Below are 16,640 nucleotides of genomic sequence, written 5' to 3' on the forward strand. Positions count from 1 at the left end.
TTAATTCTTTCCTTCTTTATTAAATCAGTGCCAACTAATATAAACATTGCAAAAAATGAGAATCACCATATCTTAGACTAGCAAAGCATTTAGTGAAAGTCAAATTCAAGAAAAGAGATGAAAAAGAAAAGAAAAAATTGAAATAAAATAAGGAAATAATTATATTCTTGGGAAGAGAGGAACGAGGAACTGCCTTTTCGTTTCTAACAATTTCTTTTATTTTATTTTAATGCCTTTTTAATTACTTCATCCGTTTACTTTTATTTGGCATGTATACAAAAAATAGATTTTCATTTTTACTTGTCACTTTACGCATGTCAAGAGAAGATAAACTTTTTTTCCTATTATACCCACAGTATTTATTACTTATTTCAAGTCATTTTCTCAAATCCAATAAAATATGCATCAATTAATATGGGTATCATAGTGAATTATGCATTTCATTTGTTATTTCTTAAGGGGCGTGAAAAGTCAAAACGTGCCAAGTAAAAGTGAACGGAGGGAGTATTAATAAGTTCAAACATTCAATGCTCATTGCCCCCAAAAGGTAAGTTCTTATTTTTCTGCTCATGATTTATATAACATTGTGATTTACATATTCTTTTCCTAAATTTCCAATATTTTCTTAGGCGATTATCTTTCATTTGGTTAGTTTCTCCCTCAAAATATGGTAATTCTTATTTTAGGTAATGTTTACAATCAATTGCATGAGTAAAAGAAAGAAGAAAAAATAAGGAAAGAATTAGGCTATTAATGCCTATATAAACAATGGAGTAATAAAGTGCTTTGACACAAAGCGAGCTAGGCTTAGTTAACGTAAGATGCCTTTATCTCTCGATCAGTTCTTTGTTTTTTCTTTAGACTTAGTAATAATGTTATTGTTCCTTGTTCTATAATTTGTCACCTTTTCTACGTTCATAGGCATATTGTTCTATAATCAATATGTCTCTATGCATAGGGCAACTGAGTACACAAAAAAACTTCCGTTCACGTAGGGTTTGGGGAAGAACTGTACCCCGAGAACGTGATGTACAGCCCCGAATGGACCTTTAGTGGTTACTTCCACGCAGTGGTGAAGTCAGGAATTTTATCTAGGGTGTTCAAACTTGAAAGAAGTAAAAAAAAAAATTGATAAAGGGTGTTCAATATATGTTATATACCTCTAAAATCCAATATTTTACCTATATATACAATGTAATTTTTCGACTAAGGGTGGTTAGTTGACCACTTAGGGCTATGTAGCTTTGCTCATGCTTCCACGACCTGAACTCATGACCTATAGGTCACACAGAAACAACTTTAGTATTTCCCAAAAGCTCCCCTTCAATATGTCTCTATACATAAGAAAAGAAAAGAAACAGTTAACGTAGTAGAGAAAAATCTACTTTTATTATCTTTGATATTTTGGTTTTAGTTTTTCATTAATTAACTTTGTTACTTTTGCATGCACAGTGGTTGGAGCTATTTTCATATATAGATACCAAATTAAAGCAAGAATGTCATCCTCAAAAGGCAAAGGCATTCAGAAGATCTGGGAGAAATTGGTAGGTAAGAGAGACGAGATAGACAAGGAAACAAACGACCTTAAAGAAAGTGGAAGTTCGACAAAAGAAAAATACGAGAAAACAAGTGAACTATGGAAGAAAATGGATAAGACTGACAAGCTCGAAGACAAACTAGAGAAAAAAGGGGTTCCAAAAAGATTCATATAGTTCTATATATTTATCAATTGCTAGTTATTACTAATAAGATGTTTAGATTCTATTAAGTTTAGGGATTTTGGATTTTCCTAGATTTGTTACTAGGAATTCAAGATTTATATTCTAGTAGTACTTTCTGTTTCGTTGTTCTTTTATCTTCTTCATGATTCCTTATCATTATATGACGTGTCATTCGCGTTTGTTACGTATCTTAATATATTGTTGTTACTATTGTTTGCTACTTGTTGTCTTATCTCCATTGTTCCTTGAGCCGAAGGTCTATCGAAAACAACATTTCTATCTTTATAAGATAGGGAAAAGGCTTGCGTACACACTACACACTACCCTCCCCTGAACTCATTTACGGGAATACATTGAGTTCGTTGTTGTTATTAAAATAAAGGGAAGTTTAGTTTACCTTTGCACATGTCACTGATTGAGAATCCGTCTGCCTAACTATTTTTCCAAAGTTTTGATTTGAGTTAAGAAAGAAAAGAATTACTTTAATATCCATGCACGTACACTAGAGAGTTGGTTGCGTCTTTTCTTTGATTGTCCATGCACTTACTATAACGCTATTTGGAACTAAATTTTTTAAGTATTTTCTAACACATATGGTATGGAATAAATAATGTCAAAATAGCACGGTATAGCCAGTTTTCGGACTGGTCATTCAAAAATAGCCAGCATTTATCAAGTCAATGAAAAATAGCCACTATTTTGCTGCAACAGAGACCAGTCCAGCATAATATACTGGAGTTCGGTGCACCTGTGTATGAACTCCAGCATATTATGCTGGACCGGTATACTTTGCTGGCTCCAGTATAATATACTGAAGACTGGAGCACCGGTGCTCCAAACTCCAGTATATTATGCTGGACCGGTATGCTATTTTCCGGGTTTTGAACAGTGTTTTCGCTCAAATTTATCTTTACATGAAAAGTGGCTAAATTTCGATTACTTTTGAAACTGGGCTATTTTTGAACGACCAGTTGTAAATCTGACTATTTTTAAATTTCTCCCAAGATCTAGGCGATTGGTGTCTATAAAAATAATGGAGTATATGCCTCTTTTACACAAACTGAGTTAGGCTTTGTTAATGTAAGCTTCCTTTCACTTTCAGCTCTATTATTGTTCTTTATTCTTTATTCTATTCTATAATATTTTACCTTTTCTTCTGCATTATGTTTATTTTAACGATATTTCCTATTACGTTAAAGTAGTAGAGAAGCAACCAAAACTCTTAGCTTTATTACCTCTGATGTTTTGGTTTAGTAAATTTATCATTAATGTTATTTAACTTTGTTATCTTTGCATTCACAGTGGTTCAAAGTTGATATATATACCAAAAGCAATAATGTCTTCCTCAAGAAAAAGCAATGAGAACTTGAAGAATGAGTTGGAACATGTGATAAAACAGATACAAAGAGAACATATACCTCTTTTTCTTACCAATATTTTGTACTCGCTTTTAAATTATTTTGTTCATAGACACATTGATTTCTTCATTACATGGCACAACTCACAATATTCAAGATCTCATGTTAACATATGCTAATAATACTAGCTCATAAATTGCACTTAATGTAACATCATATGCCTGAACGCTCATTAAAGGGCAGCCCGGTGCACTAAGCTCCTGCTATGCGCAAGGTCCAGGAAAGGGCCGGACATTTACTAGTGTTATTCGGCACTGGCATTACCTACGGATAGATAATATCTTCTAGAGCACCTTGTTTTTACTAGTTAACCCGTAGCCGTATGGAAACAGAGGTTCATAGGAGTTCTGTTCTTGATGCAGAGGCAGTTGATCTACACTTTTAAACCATGTCATAGGAAGTCTACCTTGGAACTCATAATCTCCAAAGACGACATCAGCGATTCCAGCTCCCTCAGTGCCCGGTAACCAAGCAGCGACGAAGGCATCCATTTTCTCCAGAAGTGAAGGTTCTATATACAAAGGCCTTCCGGAGATCAATATCACCAATGTAGGAACTCTGTCTGCAACCAAACCTATTAGTTCTTCTCCACCAAGAGGAATTTTGAGGTCTTGGCTATCTCCACCGCTCTCGCAATAAGGAGGTTCACCAACAACTACGATGGAATAAGAGAAGTCTTGACTCGCAAAAGTTTCAGGTGATGGATTTTCCTCATATACCACTTCTGTTTCCCCTCCAACAGCATCTTTAATAGCTTCCAGAATTGTTGTACCTACAAGAAATGATCCTTTATAAATATGAGCTACGAATTAACCTTCCAAGGATTTCTGGTGATGATTTACTTGAGAATGTAAGTCACTAATGTCATATTTCCATATTACTTCATCTGTTTCTTTTTATATGGCGGTGGTTGACTGCTTATGGTAGAGTATTCAAAAACGAAAACCACAAACAAGTGCCAGCATCTGTTTTGAGCTTTAAGCGCAAAGCTCAATTGAAGTGTGGGCTTTACCAAAGAAAAGCTCGAATGAGAAAATAAAAATGCAATGCAAGAAATTGCAAAGAGAAATAATAATTATCTGGACAAAAAATTGGAAAAACTCGAAGCGCACAGCATGGGCTTCATTGAGGTTCAGGGCTTAAGCGCTTTACGTGAGCTTTTAATAATACGCCGTACGTGGTTACTTAAGCACATTATACGTCACTTGGAACATACTAAAAAAGAAAGAGTGTCGTATAAACTGGAATACAGGTGGCAATAAGTAATTACTTACCAATCGTGATTCTGCCACCCATTCCTTCCCAAGTTTTAGTCCACCCTCCGCATTGGAATCCAATGTCATCAGCATGTTTTCCTGCTACAAGAATTTTCTTTGCGTTCCCCTCTAGCGGAAGAAATGGTTTTGTTACATCCTTTCCATTCTTTAGAAGAACTAACGACTTGCGAACTGCCTCACGTGCTAGTTCCCGGTGTTGCTGAAACAATTATCACAATGGTAGAATACTAGTATGAGACATCTGCAGCGCCACATGCACATAAACTCCATTCTCTTATCCAGTTTCCAGAAAATATTATTTTACAGAACAAACAGAATTAGCAATATATAAGGGCATTGTAAAGACAGGAAAAACAGTCTACCAACTTTTGTAAGTGCAATGAAAAGCAGATGCTCACTTTGTTGGTAATAAAAGCAGATTATTTCAAGGGTGTGTATGGTATGGAGGAAAAGTGGAAAACTAAATATTTCCCAATTTTCCCATGTTTAGTTGGTCAACATGTTTTTCCAAACATTTTCTTTAGGAAAACGAGTTCCTTAAAAATCAGGAAAATGACTTAACTGGTGGGACCGTGGGAGTAGAGAAACAAGTTCCATAAGTGGCATTCCACGTTGATTGTCTCCTCTCCACCCCCAACACCCCGTCCCGCCCCTCTCACCCCCAAATGCCCCAACCCCCTCACTCCCACCCCGCTCTCCCCACCCCCACTACCCTAACCTCCATAGGCAGAGCCACAGTGTCGATTATGGGTTCGACCAAACCCAGTAGCTTTGGTTCAAATGATATAATCGTCATAAATTTTTATTAAATATGTACAAATTATTAATTTAGAAACCAATAACTTAAAAGGATTAGGATCCCAAACCCATAAACTTGAAATTTTGGCTCCGCCTCTACTAACCTAAGATGTTCGGATTTGGGTGCGGGCATCCGACACGGGCACGAATCCGAGTGCCAGATTAGGCAAAATCTAAATTTTAAGATTCGGGGGTGCGGATCCAGGTATGGATACGGGTGCGGGGATTCGGCTAAAAAATTCAAAATTATAAAAAATAAAGCTATAAGTCTGAACTCAGAACACGACCCCTTGAATTCTCGGTTTTTCTGGAACACAAAGCAGCAATAATGAGACAAAAGTACTATAATAGTGAAGGTATGCCATTTCGTATGTCTTAAATCTGTTTTATTTTTAATTTTGAGAAATCAAAATCTCAATTTTCCCCTAAATTTGTCGAAGGACTCAGGTCAAAGCATCTGAAGTTAATTGACCGAATCCGGGACGTATCCCGCTCCCGCACCTGCTCCCGTCCCGTGTCGAGATGGGCGCGACACCAAAAATGAAGAGTCCGCGCAACTTAGCTACTAACATACCCCATAGTATTTACCTAGATATTAAATAAACGCTCTAGGGAAAATATTTTTTGCTTACTTACCAGAATCTGCGAAAGAGAGGAATTACACTTGTTAGTTGGTGCTATATGTGTAAAAGCTCAGGGAAAGAAGTTGATCATCTTTTGTTGCATTGCCTTGTGTTCTCGGCTTTGTGGAGGGCGATCCTGAACCTTTTTGGTGTTCAATGGGTGATGCCAAGCACTGTAAAGGAAATGTAATATAGCTGGGCCGGTTTCCGTAGAAGAAGAAAGCAAAAGGCGTGGAAGTTCGCCCCGTTAGCTCTCATGTGGATAGTTTGGGGGGAGAGAAATAGGAGAGCTTTTGAGGGGATTGAGTCTCCTTTTTCACATCTTAAGAATAGTCTTTTATCTTTGATCACTTTTTGGTGCACTCATATAGCCCCTACTTGTATAGAAGATTGGGCGTCTTTTGTAGAGAATCATGTCCTGATATAAATTCTCTACTTTTTGGTATACTTCCTGTATACGGGAGTTCTCTCTCTTTTGATTAATACAATTTACCTTATAAAAAAATAAAAAAATAAAAAAATAAAAAAACCAAACACAAAAAATAAGTAAGAAAACTACTTATTGAAGTATTTTTCCGGGAAAACATTTTCCTCCATCCAAACACACCCCAAATAGAAGGTCACACATAAAAGGTATAGAGGGCTTATTTGATTTCATAATCCAAGATAAATAATTTGATAGTCTGTCAAAATAGAGGACAATATAAACTTACATTACAACCAACAGTGTCCAACAATGACCGATCACTCAAAGGGTACTCAAAGGCTCCAGCAACAAACTTAACTCTCAGGATCCTTTCAACAGCGTCATCAATTCTGGTCAGTGGAATCTTCCCAGATTCCACAAGGCATCTCAAATGATCGAGAAATAATTGATACCGAAAAGGAACCATCACCTGCAAAATGTAAGAAGTCGTAAGAATTGGAACAAGTAATGCAAATAAATCCTAACTCTGAAATCCAGATTTTGTTTACCATATCAATCCCTGCATTGATGGCTGCCAAAATACATTGATCATAGTTATATCCATGAGGATGGGAAAGCCTGTCAAGTGCTTCGGAATCAGTAATAACAATGCCCTACAAGAGTTAGCATTAAGATTATTGCAGTGTATGCGATCCTCACATTCTTAGAAACATTAGTGTATAGCATTTCATTCCACTAGAGGAAAAATGTAAACCAAGTTTTTGAACTTTTTGATTTGATGAAGTTTTAACTAAGCTAGTCCCAAGAAGCTTTGTATCAGAGACTTTTTTGGTTTTACTAGGACTAATTTGGTTTTGTATGTTAGAACAAATTCCTGAGTGTTTGGATTGAATTTGAGAGAGCTGATTTCGGGAGAGCTTTGAATTTGTAAAGTACCACCAGAGCCCTAAACCAGCTTTTGAGGCTATCCTATATGCAAAATTAATGGATTAAAACTGACTAAATAACTTCATACTACTAAATGTATTCCCGAAAAAAACGTACGAAAAAGAAAATGGAACTAATGTACACAATATGAAAGGCCGAGACAATAAGTCCAAAGCACATTTCGGCTTCAAACCAATTTGGTTAGTTTCTATCTTGTTTTATCTTGTTTTTAAACAACGATTCTGAGTACAAAGCGCACGCTTGATTTGGTTTGAAATCCAAATGGGCCTTGAAACTCAGCCCCTTGAAACCATAATATATCCAATCACTTCCTATACTAAGCATAGTAGTAAATAAGAAAAGAATCTGGCAATTTGAGGAGATATATGTGAAGACGTGAAGTGATGGCCCAAAAGCATTGTACAGTATTAAAAAAAACGGCTCAAACATGCCACAGGAAAAAGCCTGGTATTTAAGCGGAAAAGGGTAGAGGTACAGGCCTATATCCACCGAGTATCAAACTGTGATCCCCTTGAAGATTTCTCCGTTATCTAAGAAAAAGGGGTAACCCTTACCTTAAATCCGAGCTTTCCTTTCAACACTTCGGTAAGAAGAAAGTGGTTAGCATGCAGGTGGGTCCCATTCCATCTAGAGTAGGATGCCATGACTGTGCAAACTCCCTGAGAAATACAGTCAATATAAGGGGTGATATGTATTCTCTCTAGATCATTATATGATGATATGGTATTTCCCTCATTTACACCTTGGTCAGTACCCCCATCTCCGACAAAGTGCTTCGCACATGCAACAACCTTGTCTCTGGAGTAAAATGCATCGTTCAGTCCAAAGAAATTCATGGCATTAAGAGAAAAATATGCAAAAAGTAGAAAACCATAAAAATGATCGATAGAAGACGTAACAGCTAACAGACACTTTTCAGCACTGAAATCTATTTGAATTTGTAGAACGCTAACTTTTACTACCTTCCAGCTAAAAAAGGATAATTTTGGGGGTAATCAGGGGGTGGTTTCCCTTGCAATCCTGTGATGATTGAGGACATCTTCCTAACAAGTTCGGTGTCTTCACCATAACTCTCATAACATCTTCCCCACCTGGGATCTCTACATACCTGTTTCATGTTATTTAGCTGAAGAAGTTAGTATGCATTAAGATAATAGATCTAGAAAAAGACAACAGAGATGGCAGTTACGAGGGAAGGGGAACAGGAAAATCTTCACCAAGAATTCCCACAAAGAAAAATGACAATTCATCTTGTCTCAGTGTGCAACATACTAACTAAACAGAAGCTCTTGGAATTTAACTTTTTTTTTACTATTAGTTCTACAAAGCAATGCATTTGAGAGCAAATTGAGGTTCTTTCTACCTTTGTGATAATCATGAGGAAGACCACTACTTGGTTGCTTAGAAACACCAGTAAAAATACCAATCCGTGCTATAATGCAAGTTACTCTCTAGTATATACCCCACTCCAATTTATATTGAACTCCTTCCATTCAAATGTTTGATACATCTCGATTTAACAACTTTCAAGAATTCATATTCATTAAATGATACAAATTTTAAACTTTGAAGTGATATGTTCCTCTATCAAACTAACTTTTCAAACACAACATTAGTATTCTTTCAATATTACTAAGTTAATAGTAAGAGAAAGTAAATTTAACATCTTAAACTCCATTTTTCAGTTCACTGCTGTCCTATAATACCAATGGAGGGGCCAAGGCAGTGTTATCAAAGGTGAAAAGCACAAAAAAGCTCTAAGGTCTGTTGGGGCTTTAAGCGCAAAGCGCAAATAAAGCATGAGCTTTAACGAAGAAAGGTGCAAATGGAGAAAAATAACACATGTTTGTGTAGTCAAGACTAATATCTATAAGCATGAGTACCAAATATATGGACAAAGAAATTGAAGAAATAAAGTAAAATATCAATTATTTAGTGTCGCCTCTTCAGGATTACGCTCATTGGCAAGGAAAAGTATGCCTTAGAGCCTTGATGACAACACTGAAGCGCCTGCAAAGCGAGGCGAAGCGCTCAACATATTTTGAGCCTCGCTTCAGGGCTTAAGCGCGCCTTTGATAACACTGGGCCAAGGAAGTATCTTTTTTTTTCATTTTTCTCTAAGGGGTTATTTATGCGTGGTGTTATTCACGCTTAACTTCATTCATCCATGAAATCAACCTAAAACAAAGACAATGAAGGGATAAGTAAGATGTTCAACGTACAGCAACACATGGAGCAAAAGTGTAGTTAATGCCACATGCCCTGACTTCAAGAGCAGTTACTACCCCAATCTTTTGAGCCAAGTCTGCATCTCTGCTCCACATTTTATCTAATTTAGGTTTTGGTCTTAAAAGAAAGTTGTCAATAAGAAGTTGGTAACAGAGATCATAGATTCAACCTGGTCGCCCCGAGGCCCACATTTTGCGGGAAAATAGTGGCACCATAAACATTGTTATTGCCATGAATAGCATCAACTCCATAAAGAAGTGGAATCCCGAGCCGCGATCCTAATGCAGCCTTTTGGAATCCGTCAACCATATCCGCCCAAGCTTCCGATGGGGCATCCTCAAATGGCGCACTGCCACCAACGCTGAGTATACTGCCTGCATATCGGAAAAGTTCACCTGAAGTTCAATTAACCAATCAACACGTCTCAATCCCAAAGCATCTTAGGGTCGGCCATACAAATCCTCTATACCTGTTCCTCTCCATTTAGGTCCACTTTTCTTATAAGGGTTATCTAAGTCCCAATCATGTCCTATATCCTAATAGATAACTAGTTTAATGGCAACCAATTATTATCACATAAATGATATATTCATTTCGCTATATTCAGTTTCATTTCATTTCAGTACAAAATAAGGAATTCTCTATTAGCTCCTTAACTTTAGAATAGTCCTTTTGTAATAGAGCTAACATTGTCTTTTTTTATTATTTTCGTGCATTGTAAGCTTTGCATCTCCATGATGCCTTGATTGATATTGTCTGCTTTGGTCTAGGCTCGCACGGCTTTAAAACGCGTCATTAGGGTTGAAGGCTTGTTTACTTATATACCCAGCATCGCTCCCGTGTTTTGTCAATGTGGGATTCGCTTAGGATGTCACGTATATGTAACAGTGCACTAGTGATATTTTTCGCGTTGGGCCTAGGCCTGCACGGCTTTAAAACGCGTCAAAGGGTCTAAGGCTTGTTCACTTATATAACCAACATCTCTCCCGCATTTTGTCGTTGTGGGATTCACTTAGGATGTCATATACACCACTCTTACGGACTCAGCATCCTTGCTGAGGTTTGCCCCTCCCCCTACCCCTCCCCCACCGTTTAAGGTTGTACGCGTGGTGGCTCTAATACCATATGTAACAGCCCAACCCACCAGTGATATTGTCCGCTTTGGACCTAGGCCCACACGGCTTTAAAACGCGTTACTGGAGTCCAAATCGCACACTTATCAAACTAGTGAGTATCACCCTTTCTTTTCAATTAAGGTAGCTAGTACCACCTAAGACATCTACTCTCTCTCTCCCTCCTCCTCCTCCGTTCTTTCTCTCTCCCTGCTAGCAACGTTCTTCTGCCTCCTGACTTCCGGCGCCGGCGATCTCAGGTAAGTGTCTCTCTCTCTCTCCCGATCTCCCCCCACCCTCCTCTCTCCTCTCACCCCCTTCCTCTCTCTCCTCTCCCCCTCTTCCCTCCCTTCTCTTCACCCCTTCTCTCTCTTTTATTTTTCTGCTAACGCCGGCGACCGCCCCCCACCCCACCCCTTCTCCCTTCTTCTCTCTTATCCCCATAAACCCGTCTCCCTTCCCCCTGCTGTGCGCTTCCCCAACCCAACCCATCTTGAGCCCAAAATTTCAGTGCCGGAACCCTAGCAGCGATGTCGGCGACCTCTATACGGCGACCCTCCCCCTCTTCTGTTGTCCCTCTCCTGTTGTCCCTCCATCAGCGAATCTGCCTAGGTCCATGCCTGGGACAGCCCCCCCCCCTATTGGATTCGTGGTGTTTGTGTGTAATTTTTCATGGAATTAGTTGCGGCTGCCGAGGCAAGCGCGGGGCGTACGGGTGTGTAGAGCGGAGCAGCTCTGGCTAGGGTGTGCAAAGGTTGGTGGGAGTTGGAAGGACGCACGTCACATTTCTGTGACCTCGGGTGCCTCAAGTCATATTTCCAGGTTCTTCCTATCGGGAGTTGGTACCTCCCGCTTTCTTGTCTCTTTCTTTATGTAAGTTAATTGTGGCTATTTGGTTGGTATCACTTTAAGCATATTATTAGAATACTTGTAGTCGCTTCCGATTATTTTTTTAGTTTGGGTCCGTGTTAGCATTTTTCGGAGTTTGTCGTAGGTATTGTGGTTGTGGTTAGGGATGGTAGAGTAAGGTCATGTCCTCGAGGGGTTCCGGGGGTGAGTAGGGGGGTGGGGAGGGGGTTAGTGGATGGGACGAGAGACAAGGAGGGTAAGGGGAAAGAGGGAGCTTGTAGATTAAGGATCGGGTCGTGGAACATAGGCACGCTGACGGATAAGTCTATTGAGTTGGCAAAGATTCTCCAGAAGAGAAAGGTTAATATAGCGTGTGTCCAGGAGACTAGGTGGGCAGGGTCAAAGGAGAGGAATGCGGACGGGTATAAGTTGTGGTACTCGGGAGTCGTGAGGGGTAAGAATGGAGTGGGTATTTTGGTGGATAGGGATCTTAGAGAGTTTGTGGTTGAGGTTAGGCGAGTGAATGATAGGCTAATGTTTATTAAGTTGGTGATTGTTGAGTGCACCCTCACTGTAGTTAGCGCGTATATGCCGCAAGCGGGCTTGGATGAGGAGGTTAAGAGGCGCTTTTGGGAGGGTTTGGATGAGATTGTGCGTAGTATTCCGCCTACTGAAAGGTTATTTATTGGAGGGGATTTTAATGGCCATATTGGGTCCGACGCTGGTAGCTATGGCGAGGTGCATGGTGGCTTTGGCCTTGGGGATAGGAACGGAGGAGGCACTTTGCTGTTAGACTTCGCTAAAGCTTTCGAGCTAGTAATTGCGAACTCGACTTTTCCAAAGAGGGAGGAGCATCTGGTTACTTTCCAGAGTACGGCGGTGAAGACTCAGATTGACTACCTTCTCCTCAGAAGGGGTGATAGAGGGTTGTGCAAGGATTGCAAGGTTATCCCGGGAGAGACCCTCGCGACTCAGCATAGGCTCTTAGTGATGGACATGTGCATTCGGATGAAGAGAAAAAGAGGCACGCTCGTGGTCGATCGAGGATTAGATGGGTAGCTTTAACCAAGGATAAAGCCCACGAGTTGGAGGGTAGGTTATCCGCTATGGGAGCTTGGAGGAGTAGTGGAGATGCGAGCACTATGTGGTCAATGACGGCGAGCTGTGTGAGGAAGGCGGCAAGGGAGGTGTTAGGTATATCAAAGGGTTTTGCTAGCAGGCACCAAGGCGACTGGTGGTGGAATGACGTAGTCCAAGGTAAAGTGTAGGCGAAGAAGGTAGCGTACGCGAAGATGGCAGGGAGCACTAGCGAAGATGAGAGGAGAGCAAATAGAGAGAGGTACAAAATGGCTAGGAAAGAGGCAAATATGGCGGTCACGGAGGCTAAGAATGCAGCGTTCAGCCGTCTATACGAGGAATTGGGGGAGAAAGGCGGGGACAGGAAGCTATTTCGGCTAGCTAAAGCGAGGGAGAGGGAGGCCCGGGATCTGGACCAAGTAAGGTGTATCAAAGATGAGAATGGTAGAGTATTGACGGGGGAGTCCCAGATTAAGCAGAGATGGCAGACGTACTTCTACGGTCTTCTAAACGAGGAGGGGGACAGGGATATAGTGCTAGGGGACTTGGGGCATTCGGAGAGTCTTCGGGATTTTAGGTATTGCAGGCGCATTAAGGTGGAGGAGGTCGTGGGGGCGTTGCGTAGGATGAGTAGGGGTAGAGCAACCGGGCCAGATGAAATCCGGGTGGAGTTTTGGAAGTGTGTGGGTAGAGCAGGATTGGAATGGCTGACTGGGCTGTTCAATGTAATTTTAGGACAAAGAGGATGCCAGATGAGTGGAGGTCGAGTACAGTGGTACCGTTGTTCAAGAACAAAGGTGATATCCAGTGTTGTACCAATTATAGGGGTATCAAGTTACTTAGTCATACCATGAAAGTCTGGGAGAGGGTGGTAGAGGTGAGGGTGAGGAAGACGACGTCGGTTTCCGACAATCAGTTTGGGTTCATACCGGGTCGCTCCACTACGGAAGCTATCCACCTTATTAGGAGATTGGTGGAACAGTACAGGGATAAGAAGAAGGATCTGCACATGGTGTTTATTGACTTGGAGAAAGCGTACGACAAGGTTCCTAGGGAGGTGCTCTGGAGATGTCTTGAGGTGAAGGGCGTGCCGGTAGCCTACATAAGAGCAATCAAGGACATGTATGATGGAGCTACGACCAAGGTTAGGACTGTGGGAGGCGACTCAGAGCATTTTCCGGTTGTTATGGGATTACACCAAGGTTCTGCGCTTAGCCCGTTCCTATTCGCCTTGGTGATGGACGCTTTGACACCATATTCAAGGGGATGTGCCATGGTGTATGTTGTTTGCTGATGACATAGTTCTAATTGATAAGACGAGGGCCGGTGTTAATGAGAGATTGGAGGTTTGGAGACAGACCCTCGAGTCTAAGGGTTTCAAGTTGAGCAGGTCTAAGATAGAGTACCTGGAGTGCAAGTTTAGCGCTGAGTCGAGGGAAGTAGGCAGGGACGTGAGACTTGGGTCACAGGTCATCCCGAAGAGAGATAGCTTCAAGTACCTTGGGTCGATGATTCAGGGGGACGGAGAGATCGACGAGGACGTCAGTCACCGTATAAGGGCGGGCTGGATGAAATGGAGGCTTGCATCTGGAGTTTTGTGTGACAACAAAGTGCCACTGCCACTCAAAGGTAAGTTCTATAGAGATGTGGTTAGACCGGCCATGTTGTATGGAGCAGAGTGTTGGCCGGTTAAGAACTCCCATATCCAGAGGATGAAGGTAGCAGAAATGAGGATGTTGAGGTGGATGTGCGGGCACACTAGGATAGACAAGATTAGGAATGAAGATATTCGGAAGAAGGTGGGTGTGGCCCCTGTGGATGACAAGATGCGGGAAGCAAGGCTCAGATGGTTCGGGCACGTGCAAAGGAGAAGCCTTGATGCGCCAGTAAGGAGGTGCGAGCGGTTGGCAGTGGTGGGTACGAGGAGAGGTAGAGGGAGGCCTAAGAGGTATTGGGGGGAGGTGATCAGGCAGGACATGGTACGTCTGCGGATTTCCGAGGACATGGCCCTTGATAGAAAGGTCTGGCGGTCTAGCATAAGGGTTGTAGGCTAGGGGGTAGTAGTTCTTTCCTTACTTCGTTCCGGGGGTGAGGCGGGGCTGGATTAGGGTAAACCTTAGATAGCTTGCAGTTTAGGCTGAATACACTCTGTACTTGCTGTTTATCTTGGCCCTGGGCCTTAGATACTGGTTACTGTTATTGCATGTCTTTCATCTCTTGGTTGTTATGCTTTCATTACTATTACGGTTGCTACTGGAGTTACTAATGAGTTGTCTTTTCTTTTCTTGTTTTCTTTTTCTCTGAGCCGAGGGTCTATCGAAAACAGCCTCTCTGCCCTATCGGGTAGGGGTAAGGTCTGCTTCACATTACCCTCCCCAGACCCCACCTGGTGGGATTTTACTGGGTAGTTGTTGTTGTTGTAGCTAGTACCACCTAAATGAATTATTTATGAGTTTAAGTTCTATACACATAAGGTATAAAAAATATTTGCACAACCAAATTACTAAAAAGGTAACTGCATGTAATCTCCTTAATAAACATTAATTTAGTAACCTACAATAAATGGTAAGATACCAAATATAACGCATTAAATTTTATTGATTGTGTAAAAAGTGTAATTTAACTTGTTACATTGGTTACTTACCATTTATTTTAAGTCATCAATTAATGTTACTAAATAGAGTTACCTGCAATTATCTTTTTAAGTGACTTGATTGTATAATAATATTTACACAATCAATGCACAGAACTTAAACTCATAACTAAATCCATTCTTTATAGAGTTTAAGTTCTCTGCATTTGACACAAAGAAATTACTTACACAATCAGGTCACTTATTAGGTAATTACTACTCTATCCGTCCCAAAAAGAATGATACTTTTCGGATTTCGAGAGTCAAACTTCTTATGACCATGAATTTGGACATAGAATCTCTAAGTTTTAAAAAAAATTATATACATACATATATTTGAAATCTACGTCAAAAGTACTATAACCCACAATAATTAACAATTAAAAATATTATAAGTATCTAAAAAGGTCGTGGTCAAAGAAGAACTTCTTTGACTCTCGGTCCATTTCACTCCAAAACTGAATAAAGGGCTCTAAATATCACACTTACATCTCTACACAAACAACTAATTTTTAATCTTATCACCTAATATGAATCTTTTGCTTTTAGAACAAGAGGAAATTATAAGAAAAATGTGCACCTATAGAGAGGTCTCTGATGACAGAAGGAGTGGCGACAGCGCGTTCGATTTGAGTCATTTGACCGATCTTTTCTTCAAGTGTCATCCGAGAGAGCAAATCTTTGATTCTTGACTCGATTGGAGCAGATGGGTTCTTGTAGATGCAATCATCCATTGCTTAAAGTTGAGAAATTTTTTCCTCTGAAGTTTGTAGAGAGGTGAAGGTCTTTGATGAGTAATGAGTTGAAATGTGGGAGTGACTGAACAAAGATGAAAATGGTCAGTGCTGACCGTCTGGATAGTGGAGTTAAGAAGAAAGGGAAGTGAAAAGTGCAGACAAATAGAAACTCCTGAGGAAGAAGGTATATAAATATGCGTCCAATTAGAATTTGATCCCAAATAAATAGCCGGGGAAGTTATATTTTTTGTATATTGATGTATAATAATTATATATAGGACACGGCAGCTTCGTGCACTAAGCTCCCGCAATGCATGGGATCCGGGAAGAGCCGGACCACAAGGGTCTATCGTACACAGCCTTACCCTACATTACTGCAAGAAGTTATTTTCACGGCTCGAACTCATGACCTCCTGATCACTATATTAATAATTATATACAGTTAATGTATTTTTTTTACATTTAATAGCAAATGAAATTATTTTTGATTGGCTGGATAAATATGTTAAAAGCCAATTTTAATTCTCTTATAATGGTTCTGATCCTATCATTATATTGGATAATTAGGGTCATCTCTAGAAAAAAATTCCTTACTAATTTACTAATGGGAAAAAAGTTATTTTTATCCTCTACTTTGATAAATTGTTCGTGTTTATACCTTGTTCTATTTTCTATTTAAATATGTCCCTATGTTAGTAAAATAGATAAAAATCGCCCTTAACCCTAACAAATCTCCAACGTGGCAATGGACCCCTCAATTAATCTGTCAACTGGTCAAATATAAACCTAAAT

At 40.2% G+C, this 16,640-nt stretch overlaps 1 protein-coding gene across 2 annotated transcripts; it reads right to left on the minus strand.

Moving 5' to 3' along the window:
* Positions 1 to 3,112: 3,112 nt before the first annotated feature.
* Positions 3,113 to 16,069, minus strand: LOC109213055 (beta-glucosidase BoGH3B-like). Of its 2 annotated transcripts, XM_019376800.1 has the most exons (9): positions 15,692 to 16,069; positions 9,611 to 9,815; positions 9,435 to 9,525; positions 8,175 to 8,320; positions 7,767 to 8,010; positions 6,813 to 6,917; positions 6,551 to 6,733; positions 4,414 to 4,615; positions 3,113 to 3,911 (listed from the first exon to the last, which is right to left on the minus strand). In XM_019376800.1, the coding sequence occupies exons 1-9, from the start codon at positions 15,843 to 15,845 to the stop codon at positions 3,424 to 3,426; spliced, it is 1,818 nt and encodes a 605-aa protein (XP_019232345.1). In that variant the 5' UTR covers positions 15,846 to 16,069; the 3' UTR covers positions 3,113 to 3,423. The 2 variants fall into 2 exon arrangements, with proteins under 2 accessions (XP_019232345.1, XP_019232346.1); XM_019376801.1 differs by lacking the exons at positions 9,435 to 9,525; positions 9,611 to 9,815 and having other exon boundaries at positions 15,692 to 15,778.
* Between the last annotated feature and the right edge of the window lie 571 nt (positions 16,070 to 16,640).

This window comes from Nicotiana attenuata, unplaced genomic scaffold, assembly GCF_001879085.1.
Source record: "Nicotiana attenuata strain UT unplaced genomic scaffold, NIATTr2, whole genome shotgun sequence".
Classification (NCBI taxonomy): Eukaryota; Viridiplantae; Streptophyta; class Magnoliopsida; order Solanales; family Solanaceae; genus Nicotiana; species Nicotiana attenuata.

Coding starts and splice junctions, on each gene's coding strand:
- LOC109213055 (XM_019376800.1), bottom strand. CDS start 15,845: ATGGATGATTGCATCTACAAGAACCCATCTGCTCCAATCGAGTCAAGA. Junction 9,526..9,610: donor GTGGGCCTCGGGGCGACCAG/GTTGAATCTATG, acceptor AATGTGGAGCAG/AGATGCAGACTTGGCTCAAA. Junction 8,321..9,434: donor CTTTTGCTCCATGTGTTGCT/GTACGTTGAACA, acceptor AACATGAAACAG/GTATGTAGAGATCCCAGGTG.